The 23,501-nt window shown below is 43.2% G+C and overlaps 1 protein-coding gene across 2 annotated transcripts in view; it reads right to left on the bottom strand.

Annotated features, from left to right (window-relative positions):
• The window catches only part of TMEM259 (transmembrane protein 259), a 40,446-nt gene that overhangs the window by 4,576 nt on the left and 12,369 nt on the right, over positions 1-23,501 (bottom strand). The window contains exons 3-11 of one of the 2 annotated variants that reach the window (XM_044269526.1): positions 18,935-19,204; positions 15,071-15,182; positions 12,938-13,048; positions 10,515-10,637; positions 10,322-10,422; positions 2,460-2,517; positions 2,297-2,380; positions 2,087-2,219; positions 767-866 (exon numbers count right to left, since the gene is read on the bottom strand). In XM_044269526.1, the coding sequence (XP_044125461.1) occupies positions 767-866; positions 2,087-2,219; positions 2,297-2,380; positions 2,460-2,517; positions 10,322-10,422; positions 10,515-10,637; positions 12,938-13,048; positions 15,071-15,182; positions 18,935-19,204 (1,092 nt within the window). Of the gene's footprint in view, positions 1-766; positions 867-2,082; positions 2,220-2,296; positions 2,381-2,459; positions 2,518-10,321; positions 10,423-10,514; positions 10,638-12,937; positions 13,049-15,070; positions 15,183-18,934; positions 19,205-23,501 lie in introns of those variants that run through there. The other variant, XM_044269535.1, reaches the window with a different exon arrangement.

Here is a 23,501-nt window from a genome sequence, read left to right as displayed (position 1 = left end):
GGGCGTCTTGTCGCACGTTCCCGTACATGGGCGTTCGCTTGTCTCTGCATGCGCGATTGCAACCGCCGGTACAATCGCGCATACAGAGCGCTCCTTTCAGAACGCTCAGGTGTGAACCCAGCGTAAACCCTGGCAATCAGTTGTAGGGTAGTCTCCTGAGTACACATTACTGCTGAAGAATTACATGGATACTCCCCACAATAAAGTCCATGAAATACTGCAACATTCAAAAAATCCCACCATGCATCTGTATATATACACACAGTGCTCCCCTCCAATACAGTGGGCTAACTAGACCACTCATATCAATTAAATGCACAATATTTTTTGGGTGCGATTTGGGTTAACCGGGAAGCACAGCATGTCGACAGCGTCACTTTCAAGTGGTTCTTAACATGCACACATACAATGTACATGGCAGGGCAATGCAGAAGCCCCAGACAAGAAAATGTAGGACCTTGTCATGTAGGTGTACTCAAAAGGAGCTGTTTAAATGCAAGATAAGCTAAGCATGAAAACATAACCTGTGCTATGAGGTTATGAAAGAACAGAATGTTGTGCCTGATCCAACATAAGATGGATCCCGACAGACCAAAATGACATCATGTCATTGCTTCTAACTGTCAAATCTTATGGCAATGCAGACGTAGGTTTTCGTGCAGAGCATTCAACGTAAATGTACAGTCTCACCAATACAAACGTTTCATTTCTATGACATCACATGAATGAAATGTATGAATAGCTATAGTGTAAGGAAAGCCATTACCTGGATGAAGAGCCAGGATGTTACCAGAGCCAGGCTGCTGTACTGACCATTGAAGCGGTAGTGATAGGCATAGAATGCAAAGTGATAAAGGTAGAAGAATCTGTAAGGAAAAAGGGCCATGCGATGAAATTACAATGAATCACGTTGGACTTTCACTGACTACACATAACGCCGCAATAGCAAATACCAGTTTTTCTGCATTATCAAAATACATGTAAAAAAACAACAAAAAAAAACTAAAAAACAAACACAGAACAAGGGACCCTGAGGAGCATTTGTCAAACCCTGTGCACTAGGAAAGTGGAACCAAAAAGTCCCACGTTTGTATGACTGCCATTTGCAAATTGGGGGTTTTACGCCACACTCAAAAATGGGAGTGGTATGAATAGGGCTCAGCAGGAGGGTCATGGTTGTAGCCCAGCAGACTTGCTATAATCTAAAGGGGTATTCCTGCCCATAGAATAGGGGATAACTGTCTGACCAATGGGGGTCTTAGCGATAGGGTCACTCTGTGGGGGTTCCAAAGCTAGAGTACAGCGCTATTAAGCCAGAATCTGGTAAATAATAGCTCAAAGATACACCAGCTTACATTCTGGGCCAACAGCCTTATTTAACAGTCCTCTTAATAAATTAGGGGCATGTCACTCCAGTGCGGAGGGGATCAAGACTTTCGTGTGAAGCGCCCGTTTTGATATATGTCCGACTTATACCAAATAAAAAAAACAAGAAATAGCCGAGCGCTCCACTCAGATATTTTTCGGCAGTACCACAAAAAATAAATGGAGGATGGCCACACATGCACAGTGCGCTTTGCAGGCTCCATCTCACCTCTGGGAGCTGCACCCATCAGACATTGGGGGCATAGCCTAGTGATATGCTCCCAATGTCCAATATGGGAATACCCCTCTAAATAAACGCTGAATAGATATATTCTGTAATAAGCTTACATGAACCAGGAGGTCTTGAAGCTGCACAATAAGGGGTCCCATACAACTGCAGGCTGAAAGGCGCTTGTGCTAGCTGCACACTTGCACTTAGGACTGGAATTGTCAGATCCCGCTAGCGCCTGTAGGACCCCAGTCACTATAATGGGATCTGTCTGTTCCCGTGGAAATACCGACAAAATATCGCCACATGCAGATGTATTTCACCCTTTATTTTTTTGGGGAATCTGCAATGAAGGCTCCTACCGGAACCACCGCCGTGGATGTGCGCTTAGCCTTACAACACAAAATAAATGTAAAAACAGAAAAGCATTTTAAATGACAAAACAAACACTAATACAAAGAGGTCCCAAAATGTAGAGACCCTGCAGCTCACCTTAGCCAGTGTCTCTTGCTGGTGTTTGTGTGGCAGCAGATGGCATCATACTGATCAGCAAGCCAAACTATGAGGATGATGTAGAAGGCAGTAGTCGTATCATTGAAAAACTCTGACATAATGGCTTCCATTCCTGTGAAGACAGAGAAACTAAAGCAATGCAGGCAAGACTGCAAAACAAGCCTGTTGGCTATTGCGCAGCTAACCTACCTACAAGTGCCAGGATCACAGTGAGCAGCGGGGCAGCAGGAAAAGCAATACTCATATTCATCTCCAACATCTGCAGCAAATCCACTATAAAGGAGAGGTAAAAAACCCATGAAAGAAGGGCCAACGAAAGAAACCATTTACTTTCCAATGCATGGCCACTTACCAATGAAAACAAAGATCTGATGGTGAGAATACCTCAGGAGCATGGACACCGAGAGAGTCTATAGGAGGCAAAACAGGGTTAACGACTGAAAGAGGAAATCAAGTGTATGCATAAAGTACAAAAACACACACTTACAGTCCCAGCTAATACCAGATTTACAGTGCCGTCAGGGTTTCCCACCATTCAGATGACCCAAATTATTACATTTGTCCCACTGAATGGCTTCTGAACTTGATACAAAAATCACATAATACTCTGAATTACTACTTCATTTATTTAAAGGGGTTTTCTGAGATTTGGATACTGATGACCTATCCTCTGGATACCCGATTGGTGGAGGTCTGACACCCAGGACCCCCTACAATCAGCTGTCTGAGAAGGCAGTGGCACTCCTGTGAGCACTGCAGCCTTCTCCCTGCTCACCAAGCACAGCGCCGTACATTGTATAGTGGCTGTACTTGGTACCGCAGCTCAGCCCCATTTACTTCAATAAGACTGAGCTGTCCCTAGACCACGTGCACAATAAAATGTGACGTCACATGGCCTAGGGAACGCTCATAGGAGCGCTGCTGCCTTCTCAAACAGCTGAATAGTAAGGGTCCCAGGTGTCGGACCCCTACCGATCAGATTCTTATGACCTATCCTGAGGATAGGTCATCACATCAGTATGAACATCTCGGTAAACCCCTTTAAGGATCAATGTTACACCCACTCGTTTCATGGAGACAACCCAGTACTTACTCCCTATGGAGCATGGGTGGGTAAGGTTTCACTGCTTGAGGGGTGTATCGACTGAACTGCAGGATTCAAGTCCCCCTTGTATTACATGGACAGCCACCATCTTATATGAATTAGCTATCTGGCAGGTGCGGAACCTGAACCGATCAGCACCTGTCTCCTCCTGCCAACACTGCGATTGGCTGGAACAACGCTCCAGCCAATGGTAGCGCTATAGCTGCACAGGAGAGGGCTGAACCTGTCTGCAGGCAGCCATTCTAGCTGGTAACTGCATGCAGAGAGTTCTGTACTTTTCTGTGCTGTTTGTTGGCTTGCTGGGACTTGTGGTACACCACCACTGCAATTTAAACTTTTCCTGCTGAAAGAAGAAGAAACATCTGGAATTGCTGCACTGATTATTTTTATATTTTTTTCCATTTGCAGCTGTTCCAGATCCCTAAACCACCCTCTGTCCCTGTATATATAAATTTCAGTTAGTGTCAGTTTAGAATTTTGCAACCACTGAGCACCGATCAGTAGTGTCCATTACTGATCATGTCTGCTCAGTTTACACTGCTAATTTATTTTTCGCGCAGAAAAGACAAATTTTTCTTCTCCTTTTTTACTCCTAAATTTAATTTCAAATTTATTACAAGCCCCTTCACGTGTGAAAACACAACATACACACCCCTCACACTAAATAAAGGTTTACACAGTTCACACCCCAATAAAAATAAAAATGCTGTCGTCGTCATCTGCTGATGAGGGACCCTCTAGAAAGGCGCCCCAGGGTAGCAGCGGAGGTAGCCCCCCCAGAGTGACCGCATATGGACCCCACCCCCTGACGATTATCAGCCCCAAATTCCGGGTTTTGAGGGCAGCTCCGGAATACAGATAGTGCGGGCTTCAGTGAATTTGATTTTTTCAAATCATCTTCTCTGAATATTTTGTAAATTTAATGGTGGCCTAAACCAATTTATACACCCAACAATTAATTGATCAGAACCCTACATCAGTATACTCTAGATTGGACCCCAGTAAGTGCAGCAGAGATGATGAAGTTCTGGGGACTCGTGCTGCATATGGGCGTAGTAAAGAAGCCAAACAATAGACAATATTGGAGTTTGGACACTTTCTATCAGACTCCATTTTACAATAAGACCATGACCTGGAAACAATTTGAGTGAATTCGGAAATTCCTACACTACAAGACAATGCACAGTGCCCACCCCAAAATGACCCAACATTTGACAATCTGTTCAGGTTAGGACTATCATTGACCACTTTAACACCAAGTTTACTGAGGTGTACAACCCTGATAAAAAATTTCAGTGTAGATGAGTCCATATTACTTTTCAATAGGAGGATTAGATTCCGCCAGTATCTGCCTAGCATGAAAAGAAAGGGTCCAGCTTCCAAATAGCGTGGCAACTTTAATAATTCAGTGCAGTAAAAACCAAAGACAATCCATGTCTACGTGTTTCAGATCCTATAATATTAATCCGTAATCATGACAAGAGAGATTGTGTGAACCGGGACTAAATAGTGGCCAGCTGAAATCAAACAGGTGGCCAAAATTAGTCATAGCCACACCTCCGTACAAAGTGATTGACTGAAATACATCAAGACAAATAAAAATGGCTATATAAAATGGCATATAACAATAAAATACAGAAAAAGAAAAAGATCAATAGTGCAATATCAAATAGCGTTTGCAATTTAGACCATTGGGGATGCAGGAGCAGGTGGTGAACTTATCAGCAAAGATTCTTTCACAACCTCAGCTTGATGTTCTGAACAGAGAACTTAACTTGTCTCCTACTTGCCACTTCGATGTTTATCAAACTATCTTGGATGTCAACTAATTTGCACGTAACCTCACCATTAAAAAGCATTTTGCAGACTTTATTTCATCTGAGGATGTTACGGCATCCAGCTCTACATCCCCTGTACCGAGTGTGTCTTCACCTTCCAAACTTTTAACCAATTTTTTTTTCCAGGAACTTGCTAATATTTATTTTATACAGCAATCGCGACCCCATCATGAATGCACTTCTTTTCATGATTTTGCACATAATTTTGTTACTTATAACCATATTTTCTATCCTGTCCAATCATGTACAACTGCATTGGATAGGTTTCAGGAATTAATCGAGCGAGATTTATTTGCTTTGGAGGCCTCTGTTCAGGTCTTCAGGTGTGAACAGGTCCCCCAAGAATTTAACTTATGAGCGCCTAGCGTAGGGAACCATCAAGCGGGTTGATAAGGGGTGATCCTGGACAAGCTCATTTATAAATCACAAAATCTGGCAATGCAGGAGAATGCCAATACATATAGGGAGCTTGCCCACGATCCCACACCCCTCTATCAGCAGGAACTCTCATATATATTATCTGTGGGTTTTCAACAGGGTTTTATGGATCAGAGGCAGATTGACTTTATTTTTGTTCCTCATCCCGTTATCCCTATATTCCATTCTCTCCCAAAAATTCACAAGAGAGGTTTTCCTCCACCGATGCGCCTGATATTATCAGGCATCGGCTCATTTTCAGAAATGTCCAGCTTGGGTGGACAGTATTTTACAGCCGCTGGTCCAGTGCATCCCAGGTGGCCTACAGGATACGAGGGCAGTTCTCCAAGCCTTCCATGATTTTACTTGGAAATCAAATTATATCTGGATTACAGCTGATGTCACCTCGCTGTACACCGTCATCCCTCACGAGTTAGCCATTGTTTCATTGCAAAGGTTTCTCCTAATTTATGCTGATTATTTTCTTGCCTTTCAGGATTTCATTTGTTAAGTGGTTATGCTTTTGCTACAATACAACTTTTTCATGTTTGATCACCGTTTCTTTCTTCAGCTGACAGGAGTTTCCATGGGAGCGAAAATCTCTCCCCTTCCTTGGCCAACATACATGGGCTGCGTGCCTCTCCTTGGAGACTTCCTCAATGATAATACATGTGGTTTGAAATCCACTTTACATCATGATGCTTCCATCATCCCATTTTTAGATCTTCTTCTAACTGGCAATATAGAGAATAATAGTGATCACCCATACTTACTGTAAGGAAACGGCAGGGAACACCATCCACCACATGTTGTTAATAACATCCCCAAGGGTGAATTTATTTGCACCATACGAAATTGTTCTGCGGACCAGGCACATCGTGTGGAGTTGGATGCTGTTGCCAACAGTTTCTCGGGTAGGAAATATTTTAGCAATTACAGCTGGCTAGAAAAAAATACCGCTGACTTACACCTTGTGTCGCTTCCAATATATTGGCTGCACTTCCAACTGTTTAAAAACTAGAATCTGCAGACATTTCTGACATTCCACATGTTCTGACCAGAAATGGAAAGAGTTAACCCACCAGTCAGAGGAGGTGACCATAGCAAGAAACTACTGAACAGGGAATCTTACTGGATTTTTCAAATAGGCTCCTGCATTCCGAATGGTCTAAATTGCAAACACGATTTGATATTGCACTATTGATCTTTTTCAGCTTTCTGTATTTTATTGTTATATGCCATTTTATATAGCTATTTTTGTCTTGATGTATTTCAGTCAATCACTTTGTACGGAGGTGTGGCTATGACTAATTTTGGCCACCCGTTTGGTTTCAGCTGGCCACTATTTAGTCCCGGTTCACACAATCCCTCTTTTGTCATGATTAAGGATCAATATTATAGGATCCGAAACGCATAGAATGGATTGTCTTTGGTTTTTACTGCACTGAATTATTAAAGTTACCACTCTATTTGGAAGCTGGACTCTCTTTTCAATTTGGATACGTACCTTCGCGTCCAGGTTCCCGGCGTTGTCAGTGCCTCCTTCTATTGGCTTCAGGTCAGCGCACCACCCTCGCTTTCTTTGCTATATAGTATCTGCCTAGCAAACGGGGAAGGTATGGCATAAAAGATATACAAACTTTGTGAGAGTAGCTCTGAGTACACCCACAAGTTCCGCTTTTACAAAGGGAAAGATTGCCAGATAAAACCACCAGAATGCCCGCCCCCCCCCCGCCCCCCTCATCCTAGGATTTAGTGGGAAGATCGAGGGGGACTTACTGCACCCACTGCTGGATAAGGGTTACCACCTCTATGTGGATAACTATTATACCAGCATACCCCTATTCAGGTCCCTACTGCCAGAGGAACTGTGGCTTGTGGCACAGTGCGCAGAAATCAGAAATGCCTCCCTAGATCCTGGTAGGGCAACCACTGAGAATGGGTGAAAGTAGGGCTCTCCTCCATAAGAACATACTTGTACAAGGACAAGAGGGACGTCCTTGTACTGACCACCATTCACACTAACACGAGCTCCCCTGCTCCTGTACGAGGTACCACAACCACTACCCCAAAACCAGTTTTTATCCTGGACTACAACAGGCACATGGGAGGGGGGGGGGGATCTTTCAGATCAACTTCTGAAGTCCTAGAGTGCCACACGAAAAACAAAATCGTGCAACAAAATTTGGGGTGCATTTTGTCCTGTTACCCTTTGGGAAAGTGAAAAATGTAGGTGTAAAGCAACTTTGTGGGAAAAAAAAATTTCTTTTTCATTTTTACGGTCAAGTGTTTTCTAATTCAAGAAAACACCTTTGAGGTCAAAGTGCTCACTACACACCTTGAAAGATTCTTTGAGGGGTGTAGTTTCCAAAATGGGGCTACTTTTTGGGGGTTTCCACTGAAGGGCCACCTCAGGGTGTCTTCATATGCAACATAGCTTCCAATTACCATTCAAGCTAAATCCGCTCTCCTAAAGCCATATGGTGCTCCTTCCACTCTGAAGCCTGCTGTCCGCCCATACATCAGTTTTTGAGCACACATGGGGTGTTTCTGTAAACTGAACTTCAGGGTAATAGATTGAGTTTTGTTTGATGTGTTGCCTAAAAAAATTGATTAAAATTAAAAATCTGCTAAAAAAAAAAAAAATGGGAAATTTTAAAATTGCATTCCCATTTCCCTTTAATTCTCGTGGGACACACAAAAGGTTAGAAAAGTTCTTAAAAAATTTTAAGATTTGCATCTAAACTTCTAAGCCTTCTTACGTCCCAAAAAGTGTGACAAGAAAACAATCTCAGAATGGCCTGGATAAGTAAAAATGTTTAAGTTATCACCACATAAAGTGAACAGCAGATTTCCTAAAAATGGCCTGGTCTTTAAGGTGAAAATTGCAGGGTCCTGAAGGGGGTTAAACCATTCTGTGAACAAAAAAAAAAAAAAATATAGAATTTCTTTTTTCCCTATCCCCCCCTCCCTGCCAGAAAATAATAAATGGAGCAGTAGTTACAGGGGAAAACAGCCTCCTGGGGGCAGTGTACACAAGCAGAGCTATTCTAGGTCTGCTCAGACCCTGCAGATCTGCTCTACCCGAGACACTTAGGCCTCTTTCACACGGGTGTCATGTGTGAGGGCCGGACAAGATGCAGGTGCGTTGCGGGAAAATGCGCTATTTTTCAGTGCAAGTGCAAAGCGTTTTAATGCGTTTTGCACGCGCGTGAGAAAAGTCGGCATGTTTGGTACCCAGACCTGAACGTTTGGATCGGTGTTGTGTAGATTTTATTATTTTATCTTAGAACATGGTTATAAAGGAAAAATGGCATTCAGAATCACTTAGTAAATTGTCCATTGAGGGGTTAAAAATAAATTTAACTCACCCCATCCACTTGATTGCGTAGCGGATCTCCTTTCTACTTTCTTCAGAAACTGGCTAAAGGACCTTTGATGACGTCACTGCGCTCATCACATGGTCCACCCCCATGGTGATGGACCATGTGATGAGCACAGTAAAGTCACCACAGGTCCTTTTCATCAAAGAAGAAAGAAGACATGCTAGGCTGAGCGTTCAAGTGGATTAAGGTGAGTTTATTAATCATTTTTTTATTTTTTAACCCCTCAATTATTTTACTAAGCATTCTGTATTAAGAATGCTATTATTTTCCCTTATAACCATCTTATAAGGGAAAATGATAAAGATCGGGTCCACATCCCGATAGTCTCCTAGCAACCATGCGGATGCTTGCGATTTTCACACAGCCCCATTCACTTCTATGGGGCCTGCATTGCGTGAAAAAGGCATAATATAGAGCTTGCTGCAATTTTCATGCAAAGCACAAGTGATGCGTGTAAATCACCGCTCATGTGCACAGCCCCATTGAAGAGAGTCCAGATTCAGTGCAGAATTCTCGCCCCTGTAAAAGGGGGCTTAGCGATCAAGTGATTACTGGGTCCAATAGAGGCGGCAGCATAGTAATTTCCTGTAATCCTTGCAGAGCGCTAATTGAGCACTATCCTAGAGGAAAGGCACAAGCGGTAATAAACCAATTCTGCGTTTACCTGCTCCTACTAGAGTGCAGGAGAAGGAGCTTTAATACGGCATTCTGGACTAAAGGCCTGCACCACACACTGTATATAAACGGCACTTGCTCATTATAAAGTTAAAACATTATACGTTTTTTACATGTCCTATTATTGAACACCATGGAAAACCCTCTAGAGTGGAGTGAATACCTGTTTTGCTTAACAGAACAATGAGGATCTCATTTAAAAACACATACATCCAAGAGAAGACATTTTTTGGTTGTTGCAGACTAAGGCCTCATGCACACGGCCGTTCGGGTGTGGACCCATTCACTTCAATAGGGCCGAAAGGAAGGTGCGGACAGCACTCCGTGTGCTGTCCGCATCCGTTGCGCCATTCCGAGGCCCCACAAAAAAAAAAAATATAACATGTCCCATTCTTGTCCGTTTTGTGGACAAGAATAGGCATTTCTACAATTGGCCACCCATTCCGTTCTGCAAATTGCGGAAGGCACGCAGAAAGCTTCAGTTTTTTGCAGAACCACGGAACAGTCGTGTGCATGAGGCCTAAGGCTTAGTTCACACTTCAGTGATTTCGATCAAAACCAGGAGTGGAGTATACACACAGAAAAGGTATAACGGAAAGATTTGCTGCTCTTCTGTGTTTTTGATCCGCACCTGGTTTTGGCTCACTCACTGATCAAACTCACTGACGTTTGAACAAGGCCTAAGACAGAAATTGAAAATAAAAATTGCATTGAAAATACTACTGTAGTCAGGAAACAAATGTTAGTCTATAGACAAAAATATAAAATGCATATAAAAAAAGTATAAACTCACGAAAATAACCATGATCACAAAGGCAGCGAGGTATGAGGTGCGAGCCATCCACATACTGACAAATCTATAATGCTCCCCCGAAACAACATTTCTTAGGAACCCTAAAAACAAGGCACAAAGAAAATAAGTTAAACTTTGCGAAGGACTTAAGTGTGAGCCGGTAAAACTGTCCCATGCCGACTTCCTTACAGACCTTTGTTCTCCTCGTTTTCTGCCAGAGCCTTGACACTTGACATGAGAATATCATCATATCCCAGAAATTCATCCAGTAGAAAACGACTAAATCTGTCTCCAAAGCACAAGTCACGGGTTGGGTCTGAGACAGAATTGGAGAGAGACTATTAGTCAAAGGGGATGTGTCACCAGAAAATTACCTATTGTTGAAATAAAAATGTTATGCTAAACATCATTTTCAAAAAAAAAAAAAAAAAAATCATTTTACCATCTATATTATATATTTTTTTTTAATCCTGATATTTTGCACTGGCTGCTAAGGCTTCGTTCACATCACTGTTAGGCCTTTCTGTTCTCCTTTTTGGAGCAGAGACATAAGTAGTGCATGCAGGACTTTTGTCTTCACTTCAAAAATCTTCCTATGAGCGGAAACCTCACGGACCCCATTATAGTCTATGGGGTCCTTAGGTTCCGTTTGGCTCAGTTATGTGCCAAATCCGTCCTTTCCGTTCTCCTGCTCACGGAAAGGCTGAACGGTGATGTGAACGAAGCCTAAGCCTAATAATAATAATAGACAGACATATCCTGACCTGTCAAGATCACTTTCAGCAGTGCCTTATCTCAGTGTTATCACAAGCAGTATAATAATGGAAAGTAACACCAATCTATAGATAAAGGATCACGCCATTCAAAATAGGTCTCAGCTTATCTACTTCCCCTCCCTCCACAATGACCTATGCACACAGCAGACCTATAAAACACCATAGATGTTCCATGTCTTAACTCTAAAGAGCAAGTCCATTCTTTTAATCTAATAGTAAAAAAAAAAATTATAATATATAAAACTATTTTAGTGCCATCTGCTTCTGGGAAAGCTGGATGGCATTATAGCCCTCAAACAGATTTTCCTCCAGCTTGCTGTATGACCAGGTACATTTTTGGGGAGAAAAAAAATGCAGATACAACCAAATAATGGCTTAATATACCTAAAGGTTTTTTTTCCCCATTTTCGTCTACATTTTACGAGCCATGACATTGACCAGGAAATCCGGAGACCCAACTGTACAGGGGAGTCCTCTCTGATCATGCTGCGGTCACCATGAAGATCAAGGGAATAAAAGCAGGGATCGGGAATTCCTTTAAACCTCCTAGTCAGAAACAGTTAATGCTCATTCTTAATTAGGACCTGTCCCCTCTCCTGACAGGTCAGTTTTAGTAACTACTTCTATTTTCCACGTAATAATTCTGCTCTTATGACTATGATGTAGCGTGTACTGCCCACCATCAAAAAGCAGAAGGTGGTCTTGGGGCTCATTCAGATGACCGTATGAATAAGTCTGCAAAACTGCGGAACAGACGAGGACCCATTTATTTCAAACGGGGTCGCAAAAGATGCGAACAGCACACCGCGTGAATCTGTTGTTCCATTCCGCCGTCCTGCAAAAAAATATAGAGCAGGTCCTATTCTTGTCCGGACAAAAATGGACATTTCTATAATGGGCCGTCCGTTCTGTTTCGCAAATTGCAGCGCACACAAAGCAGGTATCCGCGTTTTGCGGAACGCAAAAAACGGAGCGGATGTATGAATGCGCCCTATGGGAGATAATAGAAGCAGTTCATTAATAATGTATTTACTCAACTATTAGGATCTAGCATCAAATACTTATTTTCATGGTAACTAATTTTACCCAGGGTCACTAACTGTTTTTAATGTCTATGTAAATTGTGGTAAGTATGTATAAATTTATATAATTTTTTTTAAATTCTGATGGAGTTATGGTCAATAAAATGCAATGCAAGGTAGATCTAGGAACCAGCTTTCAAAAAGACATACCTGAGCAAATGCTAGGGTACTAATGTCTACCAAAATGAAATTGAAGCCTAAGGCCTGTTTCACACCGCTGGCACAGCCTTTCAGAAGGCATAGAATGCCAGAAATCGGCCAGACAAAAACCACAGCGTGCAGCAGTATTTGTCCAGCTGTTTCTCGGCATATTTGCTGGATCACCACCGGACCCCATTATGGTTACTGGGGCTGGAAGGCATTCCGGCAGTGATCGATATCAGGCTGTTCCCAAAAGGAACAACCTGCCGCATCGGTAGACGCTAATTATGCAAATTCTGCTGCTGGTGAATATATATAAGACTGCCTTAAAGGGGCATTCACATCTTAGGCATATGTAGCATATTAGCATATACGCAGAATACTCCATACGATAGCTGCAGGTTCCACACCCATCTCTAAAAAGGTGAATCTCTCGACACCTTGAGGTGTCTTGTCGGTTGGGCATCACCTCCTCTGTGCGGTGCTACCCATGTCTGCACTCCCCTTTCTCCACACAGATCTCCTCTTAACACCCGGTGAGGCAGAATTTGGCTATGCCATAAAGGTCTTAGCTGTGAATACCCTTTCACGCTGTCCAGTACAGCATAATCACTTACCAAGTGTCACCACCATCACAGGTATGTTGAGTCTCTGCCGTGTGCTCTGAGATAGCCTGAGAAATCCATATTCAAGTGAATATTCGACTATGTACTCTTCTTGTGGCCACACTGGAGAGAAAAAAAAAATAAACATCACAAAAAGTTAAGGCCTAAGCATTTTAAAAAAAGGTCAGAGTTTTCAAAAAGACTTCTGATATATCATAGGTACATATCAAAGAGCTGGTCACCGGGGTTTGCTGGGAGTCAGACCCACACTGACCAATATTAATGGCTTCTTCTGCCCAGAATCCGTTAATAGTCTTGGGCTTGTAAAACTAAATTTTTGTGGCAGCATTTTTGGTTACACATTTACGACAAAATAAAATAAAAAATAAAACTACGGAAAAAAAAAACACACACACAAGGAAAACTGGCTTAGTTGCTCATAGCAACCAATCAGATTCCACCTTTCATTTCTTACAGCTCCTTGAAATAAAGTGGAATCTGGTTGCTAGGGGAAACTAAGTCGGTTCTACTTTACACCAGTTTTGATAAACCTCCCCCCGTTTATAGTGCATTTCATAAACTTACTATTGACCAATATGTGCAATTTTGCAAAAAAATAAAGATTAATTAATAAATAAAAATGTGAAACCAGCCTTTAGCTGGCTATATGGGGGGCCTCCCGACTATCCCCTCACAAGACATAGTGGGTATTGGAACTATTGGATTTCAACTACATGACCCTTTTGTTCTCTGGGAGACCAGCTGCCACCATAAGCCTGCCAGCAGCCTTTTTCCTCTATTCAGAACATATGCAAGTGTATGGGGCAGTAGACAGAGATAGCTAATGGAAAACGAGTGTCTGACTGACAAGTTATCTAATGGGTATGGCCAGCAGGCCTGCATTAAAGGGGTTTTCCGAGATTTTTATACTGATGACTAGTATCTGAACGATGGGGGTCCAACACCCAGAACCCCGCCAATCAATCAGCTGTTTGAGAATGCATGTAGAGTCGCTGCCTTTTCCCAGCTTTTCCTAGGCCAGTGACTACGCGTTTATTGGTCACAGACTAGGCGCAGCTCAGCGCCATTGAAGCGAATGGGGCTGAGCGCAATACCAAGCACACGCGCTATATGGCGCTGTGCTCGGTGAGAATGGAGGCCATGGCACTCACAGGAGCACAGGTCCCTTCTCAAAACAGCTGATCGGTGGGGGTCCCAAGTGCTAGACCCCCACCGATCAGATACTAATGACCTGTCCAGAAGATAAGTCATCAGTATAAAAATCTCTGAAAACCCCTTTAAAAGGGGAAATCCAGTAAAAACGGCATAGCTGATTTCAAGAAGCGATGAAGCCATTTTGGTAGTTATCATACTTTTGCTAATGGATATTTGATCATCCAAACCAAAAGGCACACTGCTTAACATGGTGAAGGCAAAATCTTCCACCTAAAACACAGCAGAAACCCTTTCCACCTGAATGGAGCAACACAACAAATGGCACTCACTGTGGTTTCCAGTCGGCGCCCGGCACAGCTGCCAGTGACTGCCACAGAATCCGCACCAGTCTCCACCAGCAAAATACTGTGTGAATGGGGCCTTACAATTCTCTGATCAGTACCAATGAATGTAATGTACTCTAACGAGCACCTTCACTCGGAAAGCAATGGTGGTCGGAGGCCAGACTGTCACTGTGAAATCAAACGACCTTCCCTTAAAATTGCAGCTGTCCTTTCCCTAAGATTTGTCACATGGCATCAGATTATGAGCAACTAGAACAGCTGAAAACCACCCATGAGAAAACCCAAATGTCACAACTAGAGGAAAGTCGCACTGAGGGTTTAAAGTGTCACTGATCTTTCAAAAAAGCATTTCATAAGTCATATCGACACATCTTCAAACAAACAATCTGTGATGGTATAAGTCAGGCCTGGACCAAACTAATACTGAAGGCCTGTCTTAAAGGGGTTCTGTTTAAACTGATGATCTATCCTCTGGATAGATCATCAGTTAAAACAAATTGCAGAACCCCTTTAAGGATAGGCCATCAAAGTAAAAAAAAATAAAAAAAAAACCCCTTTAAATTTTTCTTATACACCTGAAGTAATCATTAAGAACTACTTTGTATTCTAGCAGGCCATCACTCACCTTTACTAGCAGCATCGCTGAAAGACAGCCCCTGACTCTGATTATCTGAGGCCTGCGTCACCCTCTCTAGTGATGGCTTCAAAAACACCTTGGGCTCAATGTCCAGCTCGAACTACAAGGGAAGAGAAACCATTATACAGCGACACTATTGAGTATTTCAGTGTCCAGATTCTCTCACAACTGACCAGTTCCCGCCTGTAAAAGGGGTGAATGGGATAGGAAGTACATGTAAGGACACTGCTTTTAACCCCCCTAAGAACCAAGCAAATGTTGATCTTAAATGGATTGGCCATTTTCTAGCTACATGGGACTAGGGTGAGTGAACTTCTGTTTTCAAGTTCGGCGTACAAGGTTCGGGTTATCTAAGAATTCCGTTATAGATTCCGCTACCACAGACATAAGTTACGCTCCGTGGAAGTGGAATCCATAACTGAATTCTTAAATAACCCGAACCTTGTACGCCGAACTTGAAAACAGAAGTTCACTCATCCCTTCACGGGACCAATGTGTTTGTGATGAGTATATGGCACTGACTATTATAGCCTTTGCTGAAATTCTGCACCATTTTCTGTATTTTATAAGGTATGTCCCCTTGTTTACAAAGTATTTTGTGCTGTCCCTACAGAGGTCCTGTCCATAAGATGGCCGCTGATGGAGGGCCATGTGACCAGATAAATCGCCTCCATGTGATGTCTCCTCCATTCAACTACACTGCACCTGCCACTGAGGCTTCGTTGTTGGACGTTTACTGCAGGTGTAGTGTCTTAGAATGGAGGACGCACTGCATGTAGGATTATTAGGCTCATTAGCCAAAGGCTAAGTTATTCCCATTTAGGGTCTTTATTTAAAACATAACGTTTATTTAACTCCAAAGAAAAGACTCTTTAAAAATAAAACCTGGCCAGTTACTGGGGCAGGGAATGCTTCTATCAATCTGTAATTATTGTTAGTTCTGAGTCATTGTATAGCTAGTATGGAGATTGTTAGCATATCCTCTTGGTTACCATAAAATGGCAGTCAGTTATCCCCGTATGATTGCGATTAGTTTTGCCACAAGGTCAGTATGCAGATTGTCTGATGCTGAAGTGGTATAAATACATCCAGCACCGCGGCAGCCCAGAGGATCTACACTATCCTTCCCAGGTAGTCTGTTATTCCCAAATGCCTATAATAGCCTGTACCTGACTTGCCCTATCACCACTGAGCTGGATAATTATATTGTCATTGCTTGTCCTGCCTTGTGCATGTGCCTGCAGTGCACACCACTATTACATGCACCAGTATTAAGCCAGATTAAATTCAAATCTAACACGCAGCTCCCCCGTCATGTTTCGCCACTACTGGGACTAACAAAGCATTCCCTGCCACAGTAACTGGCCAGGTTTTATTTTTAAAGTGTCTTTTCTTTAGAGTTACTTGTTACACTTTTAATATAGGTAATAAAAGTTGTGTTTTAAATAAAGACCATAAACGGGAATAACCTAGCCTTTGGCTATTGAACCTAATAATGTCTAATTTTTCCTTCCCGGGCCCATAGGGTCTTTAATAGTAACTGCATGTAGGAGGCACTTCACTGGTCACATGACCCTCAAATCAGTGGCCATCTTATGGACAGGACCTCTGTGGACACTAAGGGTGGGCGATCTAGACGATATGCGATATAAACTATATAAATTTGGCCAACGATAGCGATTTAGTTTATATCGCCAAATCGCAGTAGGACATGGCATGCTCTCTGCACGCACCATGTTCTCCTGAGTCAGCACAGTGGAGAAGGGGGGAGTCCCTCCCTCCCCACTGTGTGCGGCTGCCGCTGACCACCAATGAGAACAGAGTAGGAGAAGGAGGGACTGTGGCAACTGCGCCACCAATGAGTACAGAGTAGGAGGAGGGGAGGGACTGTGGCCACTGCGCCACCAATGAGAACAGAGTAGGAGGAGGAGGGGAGGGACTGTGGCAACTGCGCCACCAATGAATATAGTTAATATGCCTGAATAGAAACATAGCCTGCATGTGCCGGCCATATCCCATACCTGGCCTCTATTTTAGCGTGCCGTGATCCGCCGCAATTAACCCATCAGGTCCTCACAAAACTGTAGAGCTGGCTGTAAGGGTATGCAGCCAGTTTCAGTCCTGTGAGGAGATCAAAAGGACCCTGAGTATTTTGCTTTTGTCTTTTACTTCTAAAGCATCCCTCTAATTCAAGGAAACAAGTTCACATTACCTTGGGAAGAGGAATAGGAGGATCTGCAGCTGAATGTGAATTTTCTTTCTTGAACCAGAGGACTGCTTTAATGCTTCAGAGCTTTTTGTGGGCAAGTAGTAAATTTTTTAGGCATGATTTTCAGCTTTTACATATGGCACAAATGTACTGTAAAGGTCATTATGGGTACAGTGATACCAAAGGCTTCTTTCTCACAGAGCGCCAGCCTCTCGGAGCAGCTGATCGGCAGGGGTCCTGGTTGTCGGACTCCCGCTGATCTGATATTGATGACCTATTCTGAGGATATTACTATTTAATATCAATTATTTGATAACCCGTTTAACAACAGCAGACGCCATTGCCTATAATGGTATCTGTCAGATTTCCATTAGGGCTCGTTCACATGACCGTATGTCTTTTTCAGTGTTTTGCGGGCCGTTTTTTCCGGATCATTTTTTATTTTTTTGGGGTATTTTAGGTTCCGTTCAGTTTTTCCATTCTGTTTTGGAATAGATGGCTCTGCAAAAACGGATCGGATACAGAAGACGTGCGGAGTACGGAATGTACGTGTTCCGTATTTTATTTTATTTTTTGCAGACCCATTGACTTGAATAGAGCCACGGAACGTGATTTGCGGGCAATAATAGGACATGTTCTATCTTTCAACGGAACAGAAAAACGAAAATACGGAAACTGATTGCATACGGAGTACATTCAGTTTTGCGGAACCATTGAAATGAATGATTCCGTATATGGAACGCAAAAACGTTCATGTGAACGAGCCCTTAGGCAGTCTTTCCTTTTACTGGACAAAATAGTCCTGCACGCACAACTTTTTTGTCCAATATTTTTTATAGAATCTGCCACAAAACACTCGAACAATTTTTTTTAAATAATTTTCATTTTTGTATTTTTTTTAATTCACATTAAGGGACTTTTACTGACGAACCATAGGTTATATGCTCAATTAGGCCAATAGTTGTCCGAATTGCATCATCATGGTTGACTAGCATAGCAGAACAAAATTGCCTTCTTTAAAGGGTTAAAACAGTCAAAGTGTTTGCCAATCCTGGCTGTTACTACGCAAGTACAGCTGCCAATCACATCCACACTAGCGCTAGTAATTGTGCATGCACAGCTATAGTTTCCAAGCGATTACATGAATCACCAGTGTCAGAATTCCTGTTACGACTGCATAGTGCCTACCTTTCACTGTTTTCAGAGGTTCACACTGGCGATTCAAAGTCGACACTGCTGCGTGGTATGCGGCTGGTGTCCACTCATGGTTTAGCTCCATTCAGTGGAGATACACCACGAGTGGATCCGCAACATCCAAAGCGAACAAACGCGGTGGTTTGTACCACTGTGTATGTGGCGGATTTTGACAGTGTCAAAACCCGCCAGGTGAACATACCCACACAGGGTGCCTTCACACGCGGCAGATATGATTTCAGAAAGTGAGTTCTAGTTATCGGAATGTGGCTTGCAGAAATCCGTGTGTTTCCCGCTAAAACATCCCCATTCAAATGAAAGGAACAAATTATGAGCTACAGAATTTTTGACAAAAATAAAAAAAAACTGCCAAGTGTAAAGGCATTTTGCCTGCTGAAGAAATTGTTCGCCATCTACTGTATATACGAAAAAGGTTTGCAATTTAATACCTTGATGGAGCTATTGTGGTACATATCCACACTCATCTCCTCCTCCTCATCTTCTCCATCTTCCTCCCCCAGGGGTTCTTTCACTAGTCCAGGAAAAGTGTCGCTGTCATAGAACTGCAGAAAGATAGGAGCTCGGCTTGAGTTCAGCTGGATCTCCACCCGCAAGATGCCATCTCTGGGCCATTTATCACGGACATGCTCCAAGCAGTTGATAGGAGAACGGGAAAATGCAATGTGGATGTATGCAAGAATAAATAGCACCAAAAGAGCCTAAACGAGAAGAGGAAAATAAATGGGTAAAAAAGTAGCATTTCAAGAAGCACTGCATGTGGGTACACACAAATATTACCCGATACGACAGCCCAACCTTTTCCCTACTAAGCCCACTTCACAGGGGTCATGTAAATAGGTTACAGATAATACTGGATGTCTCTGCCTAGAAGAACCTGAACATGCAGCGTATTATACAGCAGGCGGAGAGGAGCATATTGCTATACAGTGTCATCAGAAAAGGTTCACTACAGCAGCCACCGGAACGCTACCTGCATGTGGTGAGGATTGCGCGCAGTTTTTCTGCACGTATTCGCATGTAATAAATGCAGCATACCACAGTACCAGCAAAGTGTATGAGATTAGACAAGTCTCACGTACCCTTTGCTTTTTCGGTCCATGTGGAAATTGAAATCCACAGCATGTCAATTGGTTGGGCAGTTTTAAATGCAAGGATCAGATCTGCAGCAAAATTGCATCAAATCTGCACCAAGAAACAAAAACACACATGCAGTTTTTAGTGCAGAAACACACAGAAATTCGGCAGGATTTCTGCAAGACAGCCCACACCCGTGTGCAGGGAGCTCACTTAGTTGCTTATCTCATGTACATCTTCCTCAATTATTTTTTTCAGTCTGGACTCTGGACCCTCCTGACCCATTTCCAGCACATAATAAATCACCCTTGTTTATTACGTCCTGTTGCTGTATCCAACCAAATCCATAATGCACTTCTCCTTTCTCTGCCACATCTCCAGCACCGCCCCTAACACCCAGCTAGTTTATAGCTCCTCCCACCCAGTTACATATAGACACTCTCCTATCACTGCCCCTAATGCCCAGCTAGTTTATAGCACCTCCCAACTAGTTACATATAGACACTCCCCTATCACTGCCCCTAACAACGCCCAGCTAGTTTATAGCACCTCCCACCCAGCTAGTTACATATAGACACTCTCCTATCACTGCCCCTAACACCCAGCTAGTTTATAGCTCCTCTCACCCAGCTACAGAGACACACCCAGCTAGATTATAGCCCCTCCCACCAGCTAGTTACATATACACTCCCCTATCACCCAGCTAGTTACATAGACACTCCCCTATCAACCAGCTAGTTTATAGCTCCTCCCACCCAGCTAGTTACAAAGACACACCCAGCTAGATTATAGCCCCTCCCACCAGCTAGTTTATAGCCCCTCCCACCAGCTAGTTACATAGATACTCCCCTATCACTGCCCCTCTTGCTGCTTATACATGGCCATGACATCACAGGAAATAAGATGTTACCACCAAGAAATACATTACAAAATTACAGCTGCCTTCATAAATGATTATTTTATAGGCTGTCAATGCAAACTGGAAAACCCCTTTAGCGTGGTGACAATTTTCAACTATACTTTTTTGCATTCCAAGAGCCATAACCTTTTACATGTTCTATTCACATAGCCATATGCAGGCTTATTTTTGGCAGGGCAGGACGTATCTCTAATGGCACCATGTGATTTACCATAGCTTGCACTGGCAACAAAAATTGAGGTGAAGTTAGGAAAAGAAAAAGCATTTCCACCAAGGCTTTCCAGGTGGTTTTGTTTTTACGGCATTCCCGGTTTACCAAAAATGACATAATGGGGAGATTTATTAAACTGGTGTAAAGTAGAACTGACTTAGTTGCCTACAGCAACCAATCAGATTCCACCTTTCATTTTGGAAAGCTCCTTTGGAAAATGGAAGGAGGAATCTGGTTGCTACGGGCAACTAGACCAGTTCTACTTTACACCAGTTTAATAAATCTCCCCATTATGTCATTTTTGGTAAACAGTTTGACAAATCTCCCCACTGTCCTTATTCTATGGGTCAGTACAGTTATAACAATAAGTTTATAGTTTCTACTTACTAGTTTTTTTTCTGTGCATTACCACGTTTTGACACCCATAACTTTTATTTTTGTGTCTACAGAGCTGTGCGAGTAATTATTTACAATTAGTCACTAGGACCAGTAATTGTCTCTGGGTTGACACGTGTTAAAGGTATCTAAAAATTTGCATTTATTTATCATTAAAATTACTAACTAGAACTGACATACCGTAAACCATCAGCCATGTCTGCACTATGGCTAGTACTAGTATGAGTATAGCTGTGAGGCTACTGGAGGACAGACCTTCACGTTAGGCTGCCTGGCTCACTCCTCTGTTTCCACGCAGAATCTACCCTGCTCTGTTTGGTGCACACTGTGGCACAGTACGCTACCCACGGATTGTGAATGCCTTCCTAGCGCTCACAGGCTGGCTAAAATGTAACATATCACTTGGCATCTTCAGGGGTTTGGGCAGTGAACTGTGAGGGGGGCGGGACCAGGCTTTTAAAACCTCCCTGTACGCGTCACGATTCCGCCCACTAATGTGTATCTCTTGTTAGTCAGGCATTCAGCTGTGCGAGGGCTCATTTTTTGCAGGATGGACTGTAGTTTTTATTGGCGCCATTCTGGGGAACATATGACTTTTTGATCACTTTCTTTTATTTATTATATTTTCCATCATGGATCTGCAAAAACGCTTCCGTTACAATAATACAGCCGCATGCATAATACAGTCCCTCCTCCTCCTCCTATTATAGGCTCATTCATTGATGGCAGTGGCGCGAGCTTCAGAGCCCGTTGTTTTCAGTGGGACAGTGCCAACTGCATCATAGAGAGGGCCTCCCTCACTCCTCCTTTACTGTGTGGCCGAAGTCAATGCTGCAGATGGGTAGGAGCTCTGCAGGCCAGGCTGTCCCCTTATCCATACCACATAGAAGCGCCGGGCTCTTCCTCAGCAGGTACCGTACACGCCAGGATAGATGTCCGGTCATCGCAGGCTGCTGTCCTTATGCAGTACAGCCTGCAATGTACCGGCCACATGCAAACCGATTGCCATTTTTTTTTCTCCTTCCCCCTGTATTCACCCTATAAGGCGCACTATCGTTATCCCCTCACTTTGCGTCTTATAGGGCTAAAAATACAGTACAATGTGTGCCAGGACTGATCTGTCTTGCTCCGCACATCACGGACAGAAAAAACGCTGCTTGCAGCATTATTCTATCCGCGATGGGAGTGCAAACAAACGGAACGGAATTAATTTTAATGCATTCCGTTTTCATTCCGTTCTGTCCACATTGACAATGGAGACAAAACTGAAACGTTTTCTTCCGCTATTGAAAACGCTAATGTGAAAGTAGCCTGGCCACCCTCCATTCCGTTCTATGGGAGTTCCAAAAAAATAGGCAAGCTCTGGTTCAGCTACTACTGACTGCTCCATTGAGGTGAATGGAATGGTGGCTGCAATTGCATGGTGCGACCTCCATTCTTTTCTACGGGATTTTCAAAAATAGCCGGAGCCTGTTCTGGAAGTCCTAAAGGTGGTGTGATATGCTACCAATGTCTGAGATAATAAATCTGTCTGTTATGGCAGGCCCAAGAGCCCTCATAAGATCAGAGGCAGTCATAGAAATCAGAGACCATTTTGCCATGGGGGCTTCGATAATAGGATGGATGACCAGGACACACTTTATTACTGCCAGCGGTTGTCTGTGTATACAGCTGGCACCTGCCATGTATGAAGCGGGCACAATCTGTGAGCCCTCGCCAAGCATGCCCGTGACGTACATGTATGTGATTTTGTGTTGAGGGGTTAAGCCTTGTTTCACATACCAACACATTCTGATGCAGTTTTTAGGCCAAAGCCAGAACTGTATGCAGCAGGAAGGAAAAGTAGATATCTGATGTCTGTGTTGGTCATGTGGATACCTGATGCTACCAAAACAAGCTGGATCTGTCCATGACCTGCACAAACAAATCTTGTGTATATGACCGCCTTAAGACATGCACACAAAAGAACACATATTAGTATAGTATAATGAATGTAGATACGTTTTCATCATGGACTGTCACTGGTTGTGACAGCCACTTTTTAGACTGCCGTTTGTGCCCAGAACCATATCAGTAGCTGCCCACACCATCTCAGACTCTCCCATTTTTAAATCCAGAGGGGCAGATTTATTTATTTTATGCACTTACATAGCGCTGACCTATTCCGCAGCGCTTTACAGACATTAGCGTCACACTGTACCCAATGGGGCTTACAATGTAAGGTCCCTATCAGTCTGTCTTTGGAGTGTGGGAGGAAACCGGAATACCCGGAGGAAGCCCACGCAAACACGGGGAGAACATACAAACTCCATGCAGATGTTGTCCTTGGTCAGATTTAAACCCACGACCATAGCACTGCAAGTCACCAGTGCTAACCACTGAGCCATCGTGCTTT

The sequence above is a fragment of the Bufo gargarizans genome, chromosome 1 (genome assembly GCF_014858855.1).
Source record: "Bufo gargarizans isolate SCDJY-AF-19 chromosome 1, ASM1485885v1, whole genome shotgun sequence".
Classification (NCBI taxonomy): domain Eukaryota; kingdom Metazoa; phylum Chordata; class Amphibia; order Anura; family Bufonidae; genus Bufo; species Bufo gargarizans.
Note: the sequence above shows the minus strand (reverse complement) of the source record. Positions and strands in the feature narration are given on the sequence as shown.